The sequence below is a fragment of the Zosterops lateralis genome, assembly GCF_965231275.1.
Source record: "Zosterops lateralis genome assembly, chromosome: 3".
In the NCBI taxonomy this organism is placed as follows: Eukaryota; Metazoa; Chordata; class Aves; order Passeriformes; family Zosteropidae; genus Zosterops; species Zosterops lateralis.
The window spans coordinates 40,762,310-40,787,310 of NC_139764.1; the positions used below are offsets into that span (position 1 = coordinate 40,762,310).

A 25,001-nucleotide genomic window follows, 5' to 3' on the forward strand; every position below is an offset into this window, starting at 1 on the left:
ACCTTAAGATGAGTACTAAAGTTATTTCCCTAAAACGGCCCCCTGAAAAAATGATTTTTCAACACTTTCTTTGTACCTATTATTTTTTGGCATGACAGACATTGATAGGAATCTATTGTTACAACTGATGCACTCCTATAGACTTTTGGACTGCTTCTCAAACAAAATGAAAAAAATTCTCAATTTTGTATCAAACTTCACATTAAAACAGTCATGAAAATAGAATGGAAGGAATTCAATTTCTAGTTAGAATCACAGGACAAAATGATACGTGCTCCAGAGACAATAAAATGCTGCCATGTATAGTGTGAATTTTAGTTTACAGTACATCTTCTTGGAAGTTTTCAAGATTTGCCTGATGGTTCTGTGTATTACTTCTAAGAAATTCTAACAGAAATATGTACTCTTTAAGGATAGCATTTATGTCATAACTTTTGTATAAACTGTGATCTTGCTATATGCCTTTTCTTAGAATGAATAATAGCTCTACAATTTCTGTTTCCTTTTTTTTAAAATTATTATACTATTTATTATATTTGGCATCATACACTTATTTGAAAAATTCTTTAATATAGGGAGGTTAGCTAAAATCTGATAACTGGAATCAGATGTTGCTTTTGACTGCTACAAGTTTCTCACCCTCAGTGCTCTATGCAAATTTGAAGTGCATAATTAAATTTCAATCACTCTGCTCTACAAAGGCTTCCATCCTACACTCATCATGCTATCTAAAACCTAGAATTTTAATTGTAAAAAGCATCATCTCATCTTGCAATGGCATGTGTTTCATTTCAGCATGATCTATTTTAAACCAGTGAAGACCAACTGATGCCTTTGCAGGCCCTCTGCTGAGACAGAGCTAATAGAGGTTAATGGGCTCAAACTGCTTACACATCATCAGCATTTGTACTAGGAATCTCTTGCCTAAAATAAAAGGTTAAATATAATATATAATTTTTCACTGCCTTCAGTATGCCAGACCATACAGGACTAGGGGAAAAATGGTATGGAAAGGCTGGCTTTCAAAACTTTTGAACTACCATAGATATTCAGGAATAATTCTCCCTGTGGAGTCCATCGCTCCTCTGAGGAAATACGCTATCAGTATATCATTTTTTTTTTTTTTTTTAACATTTTTACCAGTGGGGAAAATTTTTCTATTGATAGTAGATCTACTAATTTTCACCTCATCCATGAAATTTCTGAACATCAAAATATCTCCAGAAAATTTCACATTCTGAAAGGTCCATTTTTTTTTCCAAATGTTTAAAAGGAGAAAAAACACAAACAGAAAAAAACACCTAAAGATGAGTGAAAACAGAATTGATAATGGAAGAGAGAGAAGAAGGAAATTCCTTAAATCTTTATAAGATCCATAGAGTTTATGCCTGAGAAAGTTATACTTGACAAACTTGTGATACAACTCAGGAAACTTCCTATCCTCAAATTACAATGCCAGGTCTATTCCTAACACACACTGTTGAATTTATAGCCATGACTTCTGAATATATACTGTGAGACCATAGAAGATTCTGTCTGGACTGTAAGCAAGGGGAAAAAAAATCTATTTGAGCTGAATATACAAATATATAATATGAGATTTAAATATATGAGCATCCATATCTGCTTTTGGATACTCTAATAAAATGCCTTTGCCAGAAATTTATCTTGGCATAACACTGAGAAACAAGATTCATATTTCACTAGTCAATTTTTAAGACCTGTGTTAGTAAAAGTTGAACAACAAAGTAATTTTATTTTCCACTTGTTTCAAAATTTCATATTTAATTAAATTGCTAAATTTGAAAGTAAAATACCCCAACATATTATAAATGAATTATTAAAATTGTTTTTTCTAATCAGGGTCAAATGTCCATAGAAGTAAAAAAGCCAACTTTTAAAAAAAATTTCCTTGCACTATTAATTCAATGTAGAATTTCACAGCTTTCACACTTTATCAGAAAATTGCTTATTTCATTAATTTTAAGTGCATTTTTAATGTGTGTAGGTATAATGGACATGGTACATATAGATGATAAATATATACACCTATTCAGACAAATATGGGTAGAGAACAATTCCAGATATTTCTTTGGGATTTAGCTATCATTATCATTTCTCAAAGTCTCTGCATTAAAGCAATTGTATTTCCCTTGAGCAAGTTAAATAATTTTCTAAATGGATGCTTGAGTTTCAACTTGTTAATAAGAAAAAGGCTTCACTTTATCCCAAAAGTTCTAGATAAAAAGATAGCCCTATCTTCTTTAAGCATTTCTCATACAAAAATAACTCCTTCACTTTAGAAAGATACAAGATGGAGACCTCATGAGAGCAAAGTCTGTAGTCATGCCAAGAGAAAAATTGGCTTGAAAAATAATTTTTATCTTAAATAAAGTAATACTCAGTAATCCATAATAATGAATAAATAGATTTTAACACATTATTTGGATTCAGAAAAGACCACTAAATGATAAGATTTGACATGTCTGCATTAGCTGTAAGAAAACTTGAATAATCTGAAGATTGTGAGACAGTTTTAATTCTTGTGAGCATTGGCTCTGACACAGATTCAGAAAGACAAAAGAAAACTTAAAAAAATCCTGTCTCCACTTGTAATCTTTGTGACGTGTCCTTGAAAGTGGTTTTGGAGCTGAAAACCTCTTGCATTTCGGGCAAAGGACAGTCTCATCTTTATTCAACTTATGGTGAGTACAGGAAATAGAATAAAATCGAATAATTATGTTATAATATGTGTTGAGTTATGCCTATGAAGATATGACCTGGTTTGAGGCATTCATAGAGCAGCTATCTGCAGTGGGGGTTCAAGGGCCACCAAGGAAACGAGGCCAGAAGTGGACACAACCACAGCATCTACCTAGACTTGTGTGAAGGCCTTTGGCAAGGGCCCACATGACATCCTTATCTCCAGGCTAGCGAGACATGGATTTGAAGGGTGGATTTGAAGGTTGAATTTGAAGGTTGAATAAGGAATTGGCTGGATGGCACAGCCAGACTGTTGTAGTTCTATGTCCAGGTGGTGGCCAGCAATGCAGCTGTCTCTCAGGGCTGTGTCTTGGTTGTCTTGGTGGTCTCTAATATCTTTCTCATTTAAGACAGTGGGATTGACTGCACCCTCAGCAAGTCTGCAAGATGACCTGGAGCTGAGTAGTGCCATTGACATAACAGAAAGAAGGGATGCCATCCAGAGGGATCTGGCCAAACTTGAGAAGTAGGCTGGTGAGAACCTCATGAAGTTCAGTAAGTCAAAATGCAAGGTGCTGCATCTGGGTAAGAGCAATCCCAGCCATGAGACTGTGAGAACTAATTGAGAGCAGCCCTGCAGAGGAGGACTTGAGGGTTCTCATGGATGAGAAGCTGAACAAGACAAGAGTGTGTGCCCACAAGCCCAGAAGGCCAGCCACATCTTGGCCTATGCATAAGAACCATGGCCAGCAGGTCAAGGAATGTGATTCTCCACCTTCATTCTGCTTTCAAGGAGACTTAACCTGGGATAATGCATCCAGCTCTTGGGTCCTCAGCACAAGAAAGATGTGCACCTATTGGAGTATGTCCACAAAATGATCAGAGGAGTGGAGCACATCTCCTAAGACAAGCTGAGAGAGTTGGTGTTGTTCATCCTGACGAAAGATGGCTGCAGGAATATCTTGTTGTGGTCTTTCACTACTTAAAGTGTTTTTTAGAAAAGGACCCTTTATACAGTCAGTGATAAGACATGGAGGGGAATGGTTTTAAATTAAAAGACAGATTTAGATTAGATGCTTGGAAGAAATACTTTACTCAGAGAGTAGTGAAGCAATGGCAGAGGTTGGCCAGGAAGGTTGTGGATGCCCCATATCTGGAAGGGTTAAATACCAAGTTGGATGGGGCCCTGAGCAATCAGGTCTTATGGGTGGCAATCCATGGCAGAGTGATTTGAAATAGCTTGTATTTAATGTACCTTCCACCCCAAGACATTCTATGACTCAGGTTAAATAATCACACACATATTACATTGACATTTTAAAAGAGTCTTCATAATTGTCATTTTTCTTTCTCTAGATACAGCTTCTCTCTGCAATGAACTGTGTTGGTCACCCATTACCTGGTCACAGAAGAAAATGGTAGTGGCAGAGTCAGTGTCATTCTCCCCAGATGTTAGCAGAGGAGCAGAAATGAAGGCATTAAATGTTGGAATAAGTCCCAGATTTGTGTTTGTTTCTGGGGTGGTATTGCATGGCATGGCATGGCAGGATATTCCAGCAGGGAAGTTATCTATTTCTTCCAAGAAATGTTCTTACATGAGCAAATAACTAGCTGGATAGAATACAGCCACAGTTCTGTAAAAAAATCATATCACAGTGCCTCAGCAACTACAATATTCCAAACATTGTGAATGATTTATGAAAAAGCATAGATTAACCAGTCCCTTCAGGTGACAATATCAGCATTTTAATGCATGTATTACAATTTTTAAGTATTTCAAACAGCACTCTTCAGAAGCACGGCAGCTAGGAACAGTGGTGATTGCAGATGTTGAACATTTCTGAGATAAGAGAAAGGGGCACAGGATCCCCTTATCAACCTCCACTTTTTCCTGGCTACCCCACCACACAGTACAGCCCTGAAAGCAAGAAGGCAAAGCAAAAGTCTCCCCAGTTACCAGATCAGCTCACAGGAAAAACTTGTTAGGAAGTGCAGAATCAAACACTTCTGAGACTGCTGTACTTTATGAAGTGGACTGTAAGAAGAGAGGCACAAAAGGCAGCTTTAAAGAATTCTGCTTTGCACCTTTCTCCCTTTATGCTGAACACAGTTCAGATACAGCCAGGAGCTGGGCCAAGATGTTTGGTGTGGCCATATCATACTCCATCAGTCAGCTGGAATCATTTTATGTTGCTATTTTAATTTAAGACAGAAGTTGAGTCTGTTTTTCTTTTCATATTTAATCTGTTAGCTAAGACTTAGCTTTCCCTTTTCCAAAAGCTCATTTAGAATGCAGCTTATTCCACTCTTCATTTTGCTTGTATTTCATCTAAATACATATTTTAATGGCTGAACTTTGATTTGTTATACATCCACTATATGTTTGCATCATGACTGCCAATTAATTTGGCTTTAAATTTCTTGATGACTATGTAAGCAGGGAGAATCTTCTTGGAATTCAAATGCCTAAATTTTAATTGAAATGGAGGAAGAAGCTTTTTACCTGTTCTACATGAAAAACCCAGAAATCTTAGAACTGGAATTTCCCACAGAATGGTTTCTAGTATCAGCAAATGTTCAACTCCATTCTATGAATACTATCTGTTGAGCAAGTTAAATGCAATGTTTTTCAAGAAAGAGAAATAAGATACCTTGACAGCCTCCTAAAGTGCTACATAAGATAATTAAACTGTAAATTCTATCTGTCTATAAAAAACGTAGCTGAACAAATTCCTAACCATTAGTCCTTTAGTTCTTCCTGTTTGGCAAAGCTTCCTCACTTCAGCTTCTCTGGACAGAGGAGGTGACTGTATTCTAAGTACACTTCACAAATACTTTTCTACATACCCTTTTATGGACCATAAAAAGCAGATTCTCACTTGCTTATCCCTTTCAATATTGTATTATTGGCTCCTACAAGACAGTCATGTAGTGTGTGAAGGAAGCAAGTGAGGTTTATCTCATCTGGAAGCTTTATTTCCTTTGAAAAGGAAAGGGTCTTTTTCTAAGACACTGAAGACACCAATTTTCAGAACTGTTACATCAAGAGCAATCTCTGGTTCTCAGCAGCTCTGAAAATCAGGTCACAGGCTGTTGGGAGTTAGGTTTGCTCCTTTTTTACTTTAAAATTTTTTTTTCCTCATGAGTTACCAAGGAGACAAAATGTTGGATACTTAAGGGTACTTGACCAAAACAAAAAACTAGCCAAAGGTTTTGTTTTTTCTTATCTGTTGTAACTCCAGAAGGGAGGGGGTAACTGCCTTCCCTGATAACAAGCCAGCTGTTAAAAAACGGGTGGGGTATTGTCTCTTATCTCTGCTCAGTCTTTCACTGTCCCCATGGGAACATCTTTTGTTAATGCACCATCAAAGCTCACCAATGGCGTGACACATTTCATCCCCCTATTGTGAGATGCTCTACTAGAAAGCAGAAGAGCAATCATTTCCAACTAGATAAAAAGGAGCCACAGGTATCACCAGGCACTCTGGTGTTCCCATGGGACTCCCAAAGGAAGACCAGACCCATCTCTGGACCCTTGGCTCCACAGGACCATCTCTGCTTCCAACAGGACACATCTGCCACTCCAGGAGGGCTGACTTTGGACTGTTTCCAACGCCCTGACCAACAGGGTGCCAGATTGTATTTTTCTGACTCTGTCAGAGGTGTTTTTTTTTTGTTGGGTTTTTTTGTTTTGTTTTGTTTTGTTTTTGTTTTGTTTTGTTTTGTTTTGTTTTTTGGGATTCCTTGTTTGTTTGTGTGCTTATTCTTTTGTACTATAACATTTGTATTTTTAATATCTCTAGTAAAGAACTGCTATACCTATTCCCAAAATCTTTGCCTGACAGCCTTTTAATTGCAAATTCATAATAATTTGAAAAAAGGGAGAGAGGGGGCTTGCATTCCAAGGGAGGCTCCAATCTTCCTTGGCAGATACCTGTCTATTCAAACCAAGACACGGGCATCTCACTTTTTCTATCTTTTTCAGAAGAAAAGGCTTAACTAGAAGTGCAGAAACTATAATTCTTAACTTTGCAGCTTTCATCTCTTACTTACAGCTTTTGTTCCCTCCCTCTAGGCACTCTCTTCATCTCTCCAACATCATCACTTCACTCCATACATATGTTCTTTTCCCCCAGTTCCTAATTTCCACCATTCTCTCTTCACTCTTTGACAATTTCCAAGAAGTTATCTGTTCTCCAAATTAACCCTATAACTACAGTTAGTGCCTTTCCTTCCCACTTCCCACCAATTCTCTCTTTCCAGTTCACAGGGAAGCTTCTCTAGATACTCGGTAAACAAAATTCACATTGAACAGTGGAGTAACCGACTCCTCCCTATCAGCCCTTTCAGCCTAGCAGTGTCATTCAATAAAGTATCTACCCTTATAAGAAGTACCATAAAGATTTTATGACAGATATGCTATGAATTGAGATGCTTGCAAGCCTATTTATCTAAACTTCATGTGGTGTACAGCTGTTTGTTGCTGGCAACACACTTAAAATGCATGGAGTATTTAATGATTAAACTGAATTATATTGTCCTTTCTAGCTTATAGAAGGCTCTCCCTTTCTCTTTTAAAATCTGCCATCCTTCTTCATATGTTTTCATATTTACTTGCAAAAATTTTTTGGCATAAACAAATTTTTTGCACTAAACAACATCAACTCCTATTTTAATATATTGATACACAGCATTGTTGGAGTTTGTTAGAAACTGCAAAAGAAATTACCTTTCTGCTATAATCAGAGACATACATGTGAGCGATGAACACTTAATTTTGAATTCTTAGGGAGTGGAATAAATTCAGTAGGACTATCTGCTGTGCCGCACTAGTAGCCTAGCTATCTACAGGCTCAACCACCCTTGTAGCAGGAGAGTGGAACCCAAAGCAGGAAAGTGGAGCCCAAAGCTCTATGTTCTTTTCTCTCAAAGCAGTTTTTAAGATGGCAAGGACTACACTGGCTTAAAGGCAGCAGCCAAACAAGACACTGTAGGAAACCAAGCCCATTTTGAGAATCTTCCAAAGGTGGGTAGAGTTGAAGATCATCTTTTCCCCCAAGATGCTTAGACTGGCACTTCTCTGCTTTGACTCAATTTCTAAATCCATTTAATTGTTGAAAGCTTGAAAGTTGAACAGTTATGTAATTCTCCAAACCTGAAGACTATCTCAAGATTTTTAACACATTGTAGGCTTGTATACTACACAGTTTTATCAGCCAGTGACTGTTAGTAACTTTTTTAAAAAGCATCGTCTTACATTAAAAAAACCCCAAAGTTTAATTCATGTCTCAATGATTTGTTTGCTCCACAATACTGCAGGTGCTGTTACCTTTTGAAGAGATCTTTTCACCCCAAAGTCTACCTCTCATAAGTCTTACAGAATTAGAAAGGGCACATGCAGCTGCCTTGGACTGCTATACATGAGTGTCTTGGTACCATTTACAAGTTAATCTGTAACAACCCATGAAGGATTAGGACAAATTGCATTAACTGCTGTCCCTTCAGAAATATGTACAGTGCTAAACCTTGCACTACTCTTAATTCGGATGCAAAATTTAATAAACCATACCATTTGGTTGAATATACATAATGTTCACCCTAAGACAGCAATCAACAATTCCTCAGTTCAAACAATATATACATAAGGAATAAAACTTCCATAAATTCTAAAATCAGAGAAGTGCTAGCACTTATATTTACAAATGGAAGGAGATATATAAATGTTACAATACTCCTACAAGTAAAGGAATTTTATTTACCCCATAAGTATCTTTAATACTAACAAGTAAATCATAGTCAGGGGTGAGGAGGCAGTGAAGTAAACAGAAGCTACTCTCTACCTTTACATAAATATATATAGTGACCACTGTTGTGTCTTTAAAGTAAGAATAAAATTAGAAAGTACAAGGCTTCAATGCAAATTCAATACATGAAAACAAAGAAGGTAAATCCACAGGATTAGAAACAACATACAAAGAATTCACATGATAAAGTAGCTGGAGGGAAACTTAGATGTCAAATTAAAACTTAGAAAACAAACTCCTTTGTATATATTGCTGCACTACAATTAAACTATTACATTGAAATATAATGCTGTTAGTGGAGTATAATGATCACTAAAAAATAGAAATTGTTACTGCATTATGCTTAACTTCTTTGAAGTACTTTTTGCCTATAGATATCTAAAAGGCTCAAAGGACAACAGTAATAGTTTTCCAAAATATTGTGATAAAGTTTTTTCAATAGCTATTCTGACACAGCACACTTAAAATAATGTTGTTTTCTAAAGCTATCAGGCCTTTGAGTAATGCCAGCAAGCCTGAGGCCCTCGTCATTTCCCTGTCCCCAGTTATTTCTCTCCTACATTCTCTGAATTAACAGTCTATTCAGGTAATTTTACATGGATGTACCTTTTCCCAACATTCAACACGTACAGGTTCAAAAGAGTTCCCAGGCAAGAAGACTTATTTGCAGGCCCTTAATCAGGGCATGTTTTCACTGTATTCATGTAGAATTTTGCCTGAATTTATAACTGGCACAATACCCTCACTACAGCTGGAAGTAGATGAACAGCCCTACAGAATGCAGAGCACATTGGCATGTAAATAGAAGAGAAGACTGCAGAATAAAAAGCAAGACCACAATGAGGTGTTTTTTATATAATTTTGTAACTTTAAAATTATAAAATTACATTTCTTTTACATGTTTTCATTACAAAGAGGAAAAAAAGCAATTGCTTACCTTTGGAGATGAGGGATTAAAACTGACATTGATTACTGATTCTGTGTGTCTCCCCAGTTTATGTAAAAAAGTGCTTGAACGCATTTCATATATGTAAGCCTAAAAAGAAAAAGAGTTTATATTTTCACTATTAAAAACCCCCACATTTTAGAAGCATTAAATTGTAGTATAGGAACATTAAATATATAGCCTACAGAGAAGTTAGAAAATTTTAATCATAGCTAAACAGATATAAAAATCATCAATACCTTAGAATTAATTTCTATAATTTGAGATAATTTAGCAAATGCCTAAATTAGCTCAAATTAAAAAAAAAAAAAAAAAATAGAAAGAATAATACACTCTTTCCCCAATAAATAACTAAACATTAGGTGCACTTGAAGAAGCAGGTAAAAGTTTACTCTTTTAAATATATATTTTAAATTATGTTCTTTGGAATTTAAATTCTTTCTTTTAAGTGAAATCTAATACCTTTCTAAATTAGATAACTGCAATGTTAAGTAATTTTGTTTTCAGTTTCTGCACAGGTTTTTGCTGTGTTTAATTGAACAGCATAGAATTCAATACCAATTCAATAATAATACAACTGCTGCAGGTACCATCAATGAGAAAAAGTATACCTCCTGCCTTGTTTCTCAAAAGAAAAAGGAAAATTGCTCTCCAAGGAGAAAATTAAAATTTGACTGGTATAGCCTCAAATAATGAAAAAGTACTGATGCAAAACTGCATTGGGAAACCACCCCAAAATTCACTGAAAGTCATGGGCATACTGATGCTATGAAAATGGTAGTATTGTGATATTATGTCAGCATTATTTTTTACTAAAAAAAGAAAAAAGTTTTGAAATAAATCCTGTAGCATAGATTTTCCACATTAAAAACACACACAAGAGTCACATGCAGACACATGAGATTGTTTTAATTATTCCTTATCTAGTAAAATTTGTAGGATAGATTGTGCATATACAAGGCATATTTATGCAGACACATTACATGTTGTCTTATTTGGTACATTATAAATAAAATTTGTATCCCAAAAGATAGAATAAATCATGAAGCATGCAAAAATTAGTCAAAGATGATAATCCATACTCTAAAGTTTCAATAAAAAAATAAGGATCCATTATCCTTGCTAAATCTCTGACATTAATGAACATGGAATTTAGAACACAACCTGACATAAACTAAACCAAACTGTGTATAGACTCTATTGCTGCAGTGAATGTTACCCTGTTACTCTGTGACTTAAGTTTTTTGCTGATTGTTCCCTAAAAGAAGTTTAATCACTCAGACTCAAGGCAGCTGAACTTCCCCTAGCAGACAGCAAATACCTACAAGTACCAAAAATTTGTGGACTCAACAGATTTTCTTCCCAATTTATGGAAAGATTCATGGATCAACGCCAGTTCTGAAAGCCTTTAATGCACCACGCAGAAAACAAATTTTATCATTCAACACCAAAGATTGTCTAGTTCTAACCAGCACTGAAGAAACATTGGATTGTTGTCAGTGTCAAATACTCCATTCACAGCCATATTCACTGGGAGGCAAAAAAAGAAGCTAAATGTAAATCTACTTAATTAGACTCAGTTTATAAATCTCACATATCCTGAATGCAGACCCTGATATGGAATTTAAACCATCTACTGGCATAAATTGAGTTTATGTTTATGTTCTGAAAACAGACAGAAATGAAGGCAGCCATTTTTAAACTCTAGATCTTTTGTAGAATTACACACAGATATTGCCGTACTGAGAAAGTAGCTGAGTCTCCAGCAATGTGCTAAAAGCATTGTCTCCTTCTTAAAAGGATACAGCAAATGCTTTTAAATTACAAATCCTTCTTTAAAAAGTAAGACCTTTCTCACTAGTCCAAAATATATCAGGAAATCAGTTATAACAATTAATAGTCATTGTTAGTGGTATAAAAGTAGCAATTTTTATTTGTTTGTTTTAAAATATATGGCCATAACAGAGCTACTGTGACTTCCACCACTTGGAACATGATTAGTTCACAAGAGAACAGAACAGTAAGTAGGGTCCAAACAACATAAAAGTGATATAATGACATAAAGGAAAGCATTCTTATGTATATATACAGAAATTCTTTCCTCTAAATGAAAGTACTAAACCATGTATTAGTATAATCAGTCTGTACACAGACAGCTCAAGTTTTTTGCAGTTACCACACAAAGCCTGAAGAAAAGCTCCTTGTAAATACCTCCAGTTGTTTTACTGACATAAAAGAATTAAGAGGCAATATAGGTTATTTACTTCACATCATAAACAGGTTACAATATTGCCAAGCTATTTGGCTTAAACAGAGGAGGCTCAGAGCTCTAACATAACAGACCCTTTCCTTATTTTACAGGGTGCAACACACATCCATCTGTTCTCTTCTCCCCACAGAGGCTTTACATTCTTCATTCTGATGATACTACACCATGACTCACCTGGTTCCAACATTATCAAATGCTGACACTTATCTGGTATCTCAGTACCTGTAATATTGTGCTCTCTTCTTCACACCAAGCTTTGTCACACTCTATATAGCACAACCCTGTTGCCCAGACTTCCAACAGGTCTTCCTTCCATGAACAGAGAACTAGAAATTACCTTTGAACTCCAGCAAGGATCTGGTGTCTGCAGTCAGGTTGTACTTTACCACCACAGTTCCAGAACAAACTACAGAGATCATGCTCACATAATTAATTGGAACAAGCCTCAAGAAAATGAGAGATAAGATTCTGTACAAGTCCACATTCCACAGAAACTCCAGAAAGGAAAGGAGTACACTGAATGAGAAGTGAGCACAAAGCATTACAAAGATGCACAGGATGCTCTTACACACCTCACTGAAGAAAGGATATTTGTGAAAACAAATAGTCATTCTAGGGAGAATAGAGTCATAGGGAGAAGTCACTCTTACCAAACAGCCCTCTGAAATCCCAAGGACCTCTTGTCAAAATGGTTCAACAGTATCAAAATATTCAGTAATGTCATGACAGTTTCAAGTATTTGAATCATAAAATCAAATCCCATTCCTCATAGCTATCATCTATCCTCTTTGGAACAGTGGGAATGACCAAAACAGGACAAATACGTAATATTTTTTTAACACAATACAGAACTTAATTAGAAAATAGAACTTAAACAGAATAGAACTGTACTGTAGAAAATAAAATCAAAATTCATGTGTTTGGTACATACAATAAGGCCTGTGGACTCTGCACAACTGACGTGGTTCTAGTAAAATAGTTTGCCTTACTTCTCTTCAAGCCTAGTCTCCTTCCCTTTAATGGAAAGAGGAACAAAAAAGAAGAAAAGTCAATGACAGCAAGAATCAAGAGCACAAAATTCTCCGATTCACAGAGAAACATGCTCCATCTTTTAACCAAGAGAACATATCACAGAGAGGCAGGGTTAGTAAAGTTGATTTTTTTTCCATCTTAACCTAGTAGCTTACGGAACTTTCCCAGAATTATCCAATAAAAATTAATTTTCCATTTCAGGTCCTCAGTTCAATTTGGGAAGGACCATGTTCATTTTTGGCTTAATCTTTATGGCCCTGTTCTACTCTGTAAAATAGACGTGATAATATTTCATTATTTTTTGAACAAAACCCCAAAGTTTGTTAAACCTAGGTATTCTGGTAATTTATGCTCTTCCACACTGTTTCCAAATCAACCATTCAGCTCATCCTTCTCTTACAAAAATATGCTGTGAAGCAGGTACTGCAGCTTCACTACAATCTACTGAGTGTGTATTTGGTGCTGTAGTCAGGCTTCTCAGCCCAAAAAGCATTCAAATGCTCACCTCCCACCATTCAAGAAATGATACTTAGCCCTGGGCTAGAGATTAGGCTGGGATGCAACACTTGTCCAAATTCTTACATTGTATAAGCAGATCCAGTGGATCAGAGGAAAGTCATGGCAAGCAGCTACTGTAGAAGCCTACCTGTAACTAACCACTGAAGTACTGAAAGACATGGGAAAGACCAGATATGGGAAAGCCCTTTCATCTGAAGCTTACCACAAACACTATGCTCATACTGAACAGCTGTTAGGCAAAACACACAGAACATGGCTGGGAACACAACCTGCCCATTGCACATCACTCTTACAAATCTATCCTAATGGAACTACAGCTAAACTCTTTTCTGATACTGTATTCCTAGACCCATAAATCTTAAACATTTAGGTGTTATGATTCAAGAGAAAAAGGGACAGAGTCTCTAGCTACATGCAAGAATAGTTTATTACGCTGTGCCAGCTATCATCTTCTCTTCCAATAACTGAAAGGAAAAGTAATAGTAATTTTCTGAGTAATTTTGACATGTAAGACAATAAAATCTCATTAAAAGAAAAACATAATCATATAAGAGTGTATAAAACTAGCTTCTGTTTAAGTAGCTCTGGCCAAAGATATTTAAACTAGCCAGTGATAGTCTAAATTCTGAGAATAAAAGTTAACTTGGTTAAAGATTGAAAGTACATTTATTTTTAACTTCAAAACCTTAAAAACAAAACAAAACATAAACCCCAAAGAGAATTGTATTTTAACAGAACACTCATAAGAAGAGAAATAACTCCAGTATAAACATTCTTCTGCTATAGTCTGCCATCATTTTAGTTTCGTCGCGTTTTCTGATGTTATCCAAATGGTTTTTCTGTTCTATACTCACTAGATTATTTTAGCACAGTCTTCTAAATAGAAAAAAAGAAAAGAACAGTAAATGAATTATAAATGATACCATAACATTAGCCACAGAAGAATAAAAAACCCTTAAAAATATGAAATCAACGACAGAGGAAGAACAGATTTTCAGCAAACCAAATGTAATGAAAAAGAAAACAAAACAGTCTAGGAAGCACTTGGAAACACCCAAAATGCATATGTGCATATAAAGTTTTAGACTTTAGCCAAAGTCAATCCCCTTTTTTATATTAAGATGAATTTTGTCTAATAAAAATACTGATTCAGTAGATATTGGTATTTCCTTTCCATTTCTTGCTGAGGGTCAGCCAAAAGTAAAAATAATTTACCTGTACCAATAGCTTCCAAAGAAGTTTCCTGGACTCCTAACCACACACTTACTTGTATTTCCTTTCACTTGACATTTGAAGAACATTTGAGTAGTCAGTTTTCAGTAACCCAGAGTGTGACTGTATTTAGCACCTTACATGTATATACAAGCTTCTGCTTTCTTCCCTAGACTTGTACCAAGAGACAGGGAAGAAGGGGGAAGGCCCTTCCTTGAGTGGAGGAATTTGTATCCAAATGGAAAATTACTTAATTCTACTGCATTGCTCAACAGACTGTGCTAGATAAATTGACACTTTATCTGCAGACTTTCACTGTAAATTCTTTCCTTTGTTTTCTCACACTCTAACTTCAAAGGAAACTTGTTCCCATATGTTCCCAGTGCCCCCATAGTCCAACCCATGGCAATATATATTTGTGTCAAACTACTTACACTCCTACTGCCTCCTGGGATAGGAAAGAGGGGGAAGCAAATCATAAACACTTGAAGAATAACAGAAGAATTCTTGCTATCAGCTTTTGCAGAGGAATCAGAAAAGCAACACCAGATTTGAGGAAAACATTTGTTGCTGCTGTAGCCTTAAGCTGTAGCATATACTTTACAAACAGATCACAGGAAAAGAACACAACTAACAATCAAACAAAAATATATTGATATCTAAGATACCTAATTTGGTCTTACACAAATAGAGATATTTTCTTCATGTTTTGCATGGATTGGCCAATGTCATCACTTTTCTGTGGCTATTTTCCCTAATATTTCAAATGAGCTACAGAAGACAAAAAGGTTAAAGTCCTTTGATAGAAAAATAAATAATCTAACATGTTTTTATAAAAGAGATCTGTAGTTATTAATAAGGCATTATTGGCCATTTGCTTCCATCAGTGCCATCAAGCTTGATGCATAATCCTGCAGTACATGATACAAGTGTTGGAATCACACTCCATCAATCTCTATTTATACAGGGGCATATATTCCACTAAATCGTGTATTTTTTTTCCTCTATTTCAAGCTTAAAAAGCTCCAGAACTACTTACACTAAAGAAAAACAACAACCTGAAGCAGACACTGAGCATGGAAAGTTTCAGCCCAAAATGTTCTTACTTATAAGCAACTGAAAACAGAATTATAGTGGAAAGTGTTAAGACTACCTTAACTATAGGTATCTGTACCAAATCCACACATAATAAAACAGATTTCACAAGTATCCTAAGCACTGCTTAATGGTCTTCAGTCCCAAGATATCTTATACGCTTACCACATGGTAGCATGGAAAGTCTAATCAAGCCTGGCACCAAAATGTTGAGTACAGTACACCCTCTCAGAGTCCCTTTCACTTTTAATGATACTTATGGAGGCTGTCTTTCTGGTAGTCACAGGAAATTTCCCACTACTGTAAGATCCCAGTTTCCATATTATTTCCTTTGATATAACTGAAAAATGAGTGACAGTGAACATTATTAATTCTCTTCATTATTAGAATAGTTAATATTATACGTACCAGTCATCTCTCAAGATGCAGGGGATATTTTTCAAATGCATCAGTCTTCTGGCAGTTATAGGTAAGACATCTCAAATTTTCCTCACTAAAAGAATTACATAAACCATATCCGATTTCCCTCTCTAAGCCACCCTTCTATGAAGCTTGGAAATTATAATTTTTGCCAATTCAGTTTCTATTTAATTTGCTAATTTTAAGGTCTCATGAATGTGATTGGTTTTATTTGTTTTCATATGAAATTTATGTAGCACCATGCACCACTGAATTTAGGTTGCCTTTACTTTTATAACATACTTAGTGTTGTCAGAGTACAGAATTATAAGTTGGTGATTTTATTCCAAGAAAATTTACCTCACCTCTCACTATGAAGCAGCATGGTTGTATCACATCCACTTTGGCTCTTTTCTGACAGCTGCTAAGATTCTCCTCTGTATCAACAGTACCAATAATTGCATTTCCTGTTTGTGTGCTGGTGTTGACTGTTTGACAGAAGTACTGAAAGATTCAGATGCTGCAGAAGTCCTTTAACCAGATTTTTGTACCAGATGTACCAATGATACCCAAAATTCAACTATTGTCAAGAATTGAGACCAATAGGCACACATATAGAAAACACAAGCCCTGTGGATATAAAACTATATATATCAAATTTTAGCATCTCACTGCTGTATGCATTCCAGAATGAACATTGGGCATACATATCTACTTCAGCTTCCTGTTTTGTCTACAGTGGAACATGGGGTATTTTTTATAAAATTAGCTTTCTTTAGCAAAAAGGCTAATTTCTCACACTTCCTCCTATCTCTCAAAAACATTAGCAAAATTCAATGTTAACACAGTAACAAATTACAGACTCATAAAATTCAGTTGGAAAAAAAAAAAGTGGCTCAGTATTAGTTAAATAACAACATATCTGTAGCCATCAGAAAATCCTCTACCTCTCTCAGGTGCTAATATGGTTTTGTGGTGGTCAGGTCTGAGGTGTAGTGGCCCAGATAAGCAATAGCCTGAACTGACCCAAAAGCACACAAGAACAATTAATGAGCTCATACTCACATAACTCCATGGTTCATAAAATGATTTACCACGGCCAAGATTTTCAGTCATCTTCAAAGATATACCCAAAAAGACAGTAAAGTAACAGCATACCCAAAGTCATGACTGTATGATTAAGAATGCAATATTTATCTGTTCACTTCTAGGAAAATCGGCGTAACAGCCAACCATGCTATCAAGGAATCCAAAAAACTCAGGTTCAAGAATAAAACAAAACTGTGTTCCTCTTTGGAAAGGGGTAGATTTTCGCCATCAACAGCTGTCAGAGAGGCTGTCAGGGTCTCTGTCATTCATTCTCTGCTATGGATTTTGTTCCGCCAAGCAATGTCAGTCCTGCCTTTTCCACAGTAAACATTTCTAATGTTTTCTCCAGATGTTTCCTGTTAAAGCCTATCTTTGTTAAACAATATGGACACATAAGATAAAACTTGAGCAATATGTAATTGGAATACCAATCACACCAAAACCCAAAATACTTCAGATGGTTGCTACCACTGCTTCATATAATACATTCTGTTCTGCAAGCCGTCTGGTATGAAACGTAGACTGAGACAATAAATACGATACAATACCTATATCATATATTTCTAAAAGTAATTTTCTGGTAAAGAAAATATCCTTTTATTTTCTCCAAATAAAGTATTAAAGCATGCTTTATCATATATCAAATGTACCTAATTTAAACCTCAGTGATGCCTCCAAGATACACTCCCAAGAGATATGGAACAAAGCATTCTAGACTATTAACTAGTTCTATCTTTTCCATTTACATGCAACTGTATCAGAATATCTTTGCCAACTCCCTCATTTGTAGACTTTTACCTAACATTAGTACCTAAAAAGTTTAATGAAGTGGGCTCTTAAAGCGAGAAAATTGACCACACGATTTCATCATTCACATTTGAGGTTTCCTTGGGTGTTTCTTCTTTGGTATATAAGTAATTTTATGCAATTTTTAACCTAATTGGATGCAATTTTAAAGCTTATCACACCACAAACACACAAGGATGGAAGTATTTCATATAAATAAGATCAGAGCAGCAGATCACAACAGTAACAGGTCTCATCTAAACTTTTATTTTAAAGACAAGAGGAGAGAAGAAAGATACTATTGCTAATCTCCATTTTATAAATTAGAACTGAGTCATAGAAAGACTAATGTGACTAATAATATATTTATGGGAGTTGAGAAATACAATCTTCTTGGCAATGATTATATTAGGAAGTAGTGCAGTGCAAGAGGGGCAGATGTACAGAACAAAAGTGCTGGCAGCCCAACTTCCAAATGTATGCTGGTCGTAAAACATTACAGTATACTGCTCAGCAGTACTGAGATTTTATTTGGAATATCAATCTCTGTAGCTACTTAAACTAAGGTATCAACCTTAAACAAATTCTACAGTTGGTGTTGTGTCTGATGCAGAATCTTGTATCTGAAAATATCTCAGTCTGCAAATAGTATCAGGACTGGGTTTGCATCCAGCCACCCCTCACAGGTTTGCAAAACTCTTTGGATATGTCCCCAAATCAGCATCACTTACCAGCATCACTTGCATAATGAGAACTTACTCTAAAACCAATTTTGCATGAAGATAAATATTCAGGAACTCACAAGTGGTTATTAGACTGATGTTAGGTATAAGAATCAAATTGTTTTATCCTGTCTCTTGCTACCCCTCTCAATGATGCTGCCCTCTGGGCTACTTCCTCAAGCTTCAGTGCCTTCACAGTTGGAAGGCATAAATTTAATCTTGGATTTAGAATGTGCTTCAAAGACAGTGTTGTAAGAAAAATCCTAGACTTTGTTGAAAAGTGTAACAAAAGGGAAGATAATGTCATACATTGCCCATGTATTTTTTTGTTATTTATGCAGCAACCTGCTATGCTGAAAAACTTCTGGGTGTGTGATATAGGTCAGTATGTGTGAGCTATGAACACAGGCTTTGAGATTTGGCATGGACAGAGAGTTTTATGTTAGAAAATCCAATTTCAGCACTAGGGTCAAAAAGTGCCTCTTAGAGTCTACAGTTCAAAGAGAGCTAGCAAGAATGAGTCTGAAAGCAATTAAAGAGACAAATATTTATTTCTTCATTCCCTACTTCATTTCTGGAAACTTGGAATTTATTCAGAGAGCCCTAAAGTCTTCAAAGACAAAAATTAAGTGTCTAATTAGACACAAAGTAAAACAGCTAACTATAACTAAATGGCACAGAAAGAAAATTAGTTCTTTTTATTATAAAACGTAGCATTTCACCCTGTCCAGGTATTTCTTTTCTTTTTACACTAAGATTGTTTTAGTCTACAAATTTTTAGGTAAACATTTTTGTACAGAATTCAGCAAGATGGAAATCTTAACCCAATTAGGGTATATTTGTCCAATATCCTTATATAATATTGATAGTCAGAAACCTTAGACTGCCCACTTGTAAAATGGTTGGAAATTACAATATTATGTGTATTCAGTTAATCAAAAGTTGACTAAACTCACTTGTAACCTTAGGCTATTTAGAATGAGAAGATTTGATATTAGAAGTGTTAACATTCTATATTTTCTAGTCACAACTAATTACAGAAAGGACAATCACAGTTCAAAATCAGGATACTGATTACCTGTTTGGTCAGACCATCAGGTCCTACACAGGTCTTTTTAAAAGTTCTCTTAAGGAAGTTGGAGCAATCAGTTAGGGAAACACTTTCAAATCCAATTTACAGTATCTACAAATCTCACACTAACCCACACCAAGTGGCTACTTCAGCCACACAGAAGCTACATTGAGCTCTTACATAAAACAGGTCATACACCCTCGAAGTAGAAAAAAAGGCAGACAGAATTTTCATCTCTTTTTTTTACAATAACGTATTTTGGTTTGCTATTTCTACGTCCTGTAAGAATGTGATTTTTCTATTAACCAGTGTAGACAACATATTCCTCTCTGTCAAATACTTCAAAGATTGTGAAATACAAAAGGCAGTTTAAGGTCAATGTCTCTCAATTATATTCCAATTATGCCTCTTTTGGCTTCAAAATCAATCACATTTGTTAAACACAGGGTGCAAGAATTGCACTTGATAAAGTAAACTCCAAGATGACTGAAGAGGCAGTTGTTTCTCAGTGAAAAGTTACATCACCTATTTTCAGAATGCTCTTTTTGAAGATAACACTTTGTATTCACACTACTGATTTTTAATGCAGCTTATTCCAGGAGACATTCATTCAAATAATCTTCAGAAATATGTGACTTCTTGATACTATTAAAAGTGTCCTAGTCACACATTAAGCCATGTGTCAGGATGTTATTAGTTGAAAAATATGAATGGACTATTTGGTGCCACATTCAATTTTGTTTCAAAAGGAAGCACGAAATTATATCCAGTCTCAACACTTCAAAGAGAAGCCTCCTAAAAGGTTCCCCAAACCTGCATTTTGTCCTAACAGTACAGTATAACCAAGAGTCCAAAACTTGACTCAGTTTTCCTGAGGGGACAAGAAGAGCAATGAAAGCACTTTACAGACATAGGACGCAAATTATGCAAAATTCCAGCCCAGGAGACAAATGAAAAAGTATTGACTGGCACTGTGCCCACCACAGACCACATGCCAACTGGAGCAGGATGCATGCCAACTATTCAGCTTCCTTTGATGACCCACTACGTGCTAAGAATTTGGAGTAAGGACAAAATCATGATTTCTTTCTTGTATCAAAGTCTTTCTTTTCTTGTATCAGCACTAATTCCAAACAAATCATTTAATGCAAAAAGAGAAGACAAAAAGGTCTTGTGACTGCACCTATTTTTATACAACTCAAAAGCAACTTTAATTAGTAACCTCAAATAAATTTATTAGTATATTATACATATCATGACCTGAGATGAATATTAGATGCATTTTTTTACAAACAAAGCAAAAAGCCTTTCTTTTGTATTGCAAGATACATTTTGAAATTCTATTTACCAGAAAATTGAAAAATATGGAAATGTCAAGAACACAATACCTATTGCCAAACATCCAGCATTCTGCCAATAAAATCTCTAACCTTCACACATTATTTGAGCCAGTATTTCAAAACTAGCCAGAAGAGTAAATTCCTCTTGTTCTGAATTTGAAGTTGACCAGAAACTCTGTGTCATGTTCTGGTGATTAACCTAGAAATACCTAAAATAAATTTAAACAGCATTCCTACCCATCTGTTTTGAAAGGACCTGTTTGCAATGAACCTGACCCCAGTCCAGTTTCAAAGGCCTACAGTACAAGTTAGCAATCATTCATCTCTTCACAAACAGCAAGACAAACCTTCTGCCAACAATGTAGGCATTACTGAATTAAAATTAGGTGCAAACTCAAAAAAGTTAGCAATACACGTTTACTCAGGATTCATTTCTAAATTATTTAAATATGATTGACATTGATTCAGGAGAGAACCTGTCTGGGGAGAAAACACACACACAAAGGGTCCAGAAAGGTCTAATTCCAATTGAATAACTTCTCATTTTTTATTCAGCTGATTGGTTCATAAGAATGCCATACTAGAAGATTCATCACCCTGTATTTGGGAGCTTAAGTAAATTAATTTGTATTTGATACAGAATTCTTAGTGGTCAGATACAACACATACAGCTATGCTACAGGGAACAGCATTCTGCTCATCTTTGATGGCACATGACGATTCAGAGTCAAATATTATGGAAACCTCTAGAAACAATCTTTTAACAATTACTTTGAGTGCTAAGATTTAGCTACTCCGGGATTTTTCAGAAAAAATAATCATGAATCATATGTAACTGCTACATGTGAATGAACTATATGAAAGTATCATAGATCCCAGTACTGCATATTAAGATCAATCCTAAAATCCTCTGAAAAGACTCTTTTAGGAACAATATGAGTAGTTTGTAGAGTTTAGGAGGAAAATAAGCAAAAACTACTTACATATTTGTCATCTGATCCACTGGCTATAAAGCGTCCACAGGGAGACACTGCAATTCCACAAGGATAGCAGCGGCTACTGTGCCCTTCAAAACGACGTTCACACCTACAGAGAAGTTTCTGCGTTATTTACATCAACTGAAAATTACCTATTTTACTGTCATTTTCATGGAATCCTCCTGTTCTCATGTTTTTCTTAGTCTACAAATTCACTACGGCAAATCCAAAAATTATGTTTTAAATATATCGGCACTAGGATTTTGTCAAAACTGAAAAACATTAAAGAACATTAATGACTAAAAAAAATGAACAGACAAAACTGCCCCAGGACAATGACCAAACCCATGCTTTGGCCTTGTTACAGTTTACAGGGATAGAAACATCATTTATAATTAGAAATGAGGAGCTGTGATACCTATCAGTTAGCTAAGGGGAAGGTGTTGTGAAAGTCTGCCCCATGAAGATTTATAAATCTCCCTCAAGTTATTTATATCAAATTAAGATGCAGTATGTGGAATTATATCATAACTAATTATTGCTTGTTTTTCTCACACCCAAATCTAAATATTTAATTTTTGTTGCTTATTTACATTTCTACTCCATACATTAATTTATTGTATATATTAAGTCAAGAAAGACAATATCCAAAGAACATTCCAAAGTGAAAAATCTCTCTCTCTCTCTGTCCTATAACTGTAGATAACTTCTTACCTATCTGAACTGTAGATGACTTCATACCTATCTGTGTTAAAACAGCTTAAAGGAAAGAATGGATTTAAAATTAATGCAAGGAATTAATTTTCTACTTTTCATGTTAATATTGCAAGAAGCACTGTAGAGTAAGTTTTAAATAGCTGAGCACACTTGGGCTATTTAAAAAAAATAAATGCTTTTAATGAGATGAAGATTAATATCCACCTAAAAAACACCACATGGTTGTGACAAACCATGATATCTTTGCAGTCACCACAAAACTATTGTTAAAAAATATTATTTAGAGCTTCCTCAATATTAAAAGACATTCTAATACAAGTTTCAACACTATTCAGAGCTGTCATTTACATATGTATACTTCATTTCAGAAGTTTAGTTTTATACCTTTGAGGTATTATTTTAAAACAGACTTATAATAACCTACATTCTTCTTTTGTCTTTATTATGAATGCTGTCAACCTACCCTTCTTACAAAACAAATTCATATTCTTCACCATAAAGCAGATGTCATATATTCTTTTCTTTTTTTTAATGTATGCTTGGTCCAGGAACAAATTTGAAATAGTAAAATCTCCTGCCAGCTCTTGTGATATACACTTTTTCCTGGCCAGCGAAATCACAGAAGCTATGTAAATTCAATTGACTGAACCTATGTGCAGAAAGCTCTAAATTTTTATACCATATTGTTCTGTTGTAGACACGCATGTATGTGTAAGAATGTACTAAATGCCAATTGGTTTCATTCACCCAGGTGAAAGAGACATACTTAAACAAAAAGATTACTTTGTGACTGATCTAATTGCTATCACTTACTAAAGCATAAAAGAGACACTTTTGAATGCATGAAAATACATCATTTTATAGACCCTAACTCTGAACTTTACTGTATTCTGTATAACAAAACTACTGATATTAACATATTTTGAGCATACAGTAACCAGACACTTCACCTCAGACAAGTCCTATTCTAAAACTGCTAAAATAACCCAGCTTAAGAGAACATTACAGTTCAAGAGAAGCAACTTATGAAGACAGCCAATTACTGTGACTAAAACGTAAAAGCATGCTTCAGTTTTTTCACATGAATATTCAGAAACGTTCAGTAACCAATGGCCACATTTGGTCTTTTGAATAACCTGCCTCTTTTCAAGTTTCCTCTTGACAGCAAAAGAGAATACTGGCTACCTCAGTCTCCTCAGCATTTTCCTCCTCAGTTAGGCTTCCACATATTATTTATTGCGTAGAGTAAACTTGTCCTACAACTTAGCCTTAAGTCCTAGTTGCAATGTTTTCAAATTTCAGGGAGATTTTTTTTCTGAGTTCCTTTTCAAAGAGAATTTAAGGAAAAAAAATCTTTTTAATCTTATACTTGTAAGATACATCAACATCATGTGAAAGAAATTTCTTCATGATAAAAATAAACAAAATTTATATCCACCATCCCTCCCAAAGGCGTCTTCAGGTTCACCATTCTTCCTTAAGAAGAGCACTGGTCATCAGGACTACTTCTAAATGTTTAAGACCTCATTGTCAGGGCCTGTAAAAGATAATTTCCTTAATGGAGGTCTTCTTCACAGAGAGCCTCCTAATAAAACACTGCAAAAAACTTCCTTTCAGAAGAAACTCCTCTGTATTTGTGACCAATAATTTGAATATTTCACCTATAAATAGATACCTGAGAACTAGCAGGATTCTAAGGTTTTCACTGATCTTTGCTCTGCTATATCACAGCAGTATAAAGCAATGTGTCAGTCATAGGATAGTGCCCTTTTTCTTATGCTACTGCAGCCACAGTAATAACCAACTATTTGGTTATATATATATAAACCAACATAAAAATAACCAATCCAATAACCTGGTTTCTATCTTCGTAATTATTTTCTGGTTAGATTCTTCCATTATAATGGGAAAAAAGTGGACAAAAAATCATAGAATTATTAGATAGATACTATATGTATGATTTTAGCTTATTTTAGGGATTGTCTTCTTTCAGGCATTTTTTTCATTCTATTTTTTTTAAGTAGCAACAGGTGGTGATCCAAATTATTTTGGATATTGCAGGCTTTACGTGGCCAGCTGGCATGCTCTCCAGCCTCCTAAGAATGCTTTTCTGGTCAGAGCTTTTCAGGGGTTACCATGACGAACATCTGGTAATTGCATGGGACAGAAAACAGCCAAGTTTTCCCTATGTTCTCTATTGTGCATCTTTTAGTCTACATTCCAAAATATGTATCTTTTTATGTTGCAAAAAAACTTGAATAATATTAGAAAAAAATGTATTATTTTTTTCTGTCTTTGGAAGAGAAAGATACTGAAATG

The 25,001-nt window shown here is 35.2% G+C and overlaps 1 protein-coding gene across 1 annotated transcript in view; it reads right to left on the bottom strand.

Moving 5' to 3' along the window:
- The window catches only part of WDR27 (WD repeat domain 27), an 86,421-nt gene that overhangs the window by 27,678 nt on the left and 33,742 nt on the right, over positions 1-25,001 (bottom strand). Inside the window, exons 22-23 of the mRNA XM_083857231.1 lie at positions 21,972-22,074; positions 9,445-9,543 (exon numbers count right to left, since the gene is read on the bottom strand). Coding sequence (XP_083713357.1) covers positions 9,445-9,543; positions 21,972-22,074 — 202 coding nt within the window. The remainder of the gene's footprint in view (positions 1-9,444; positions 9,544-21,971; positions 22,075-25,001) is intronic.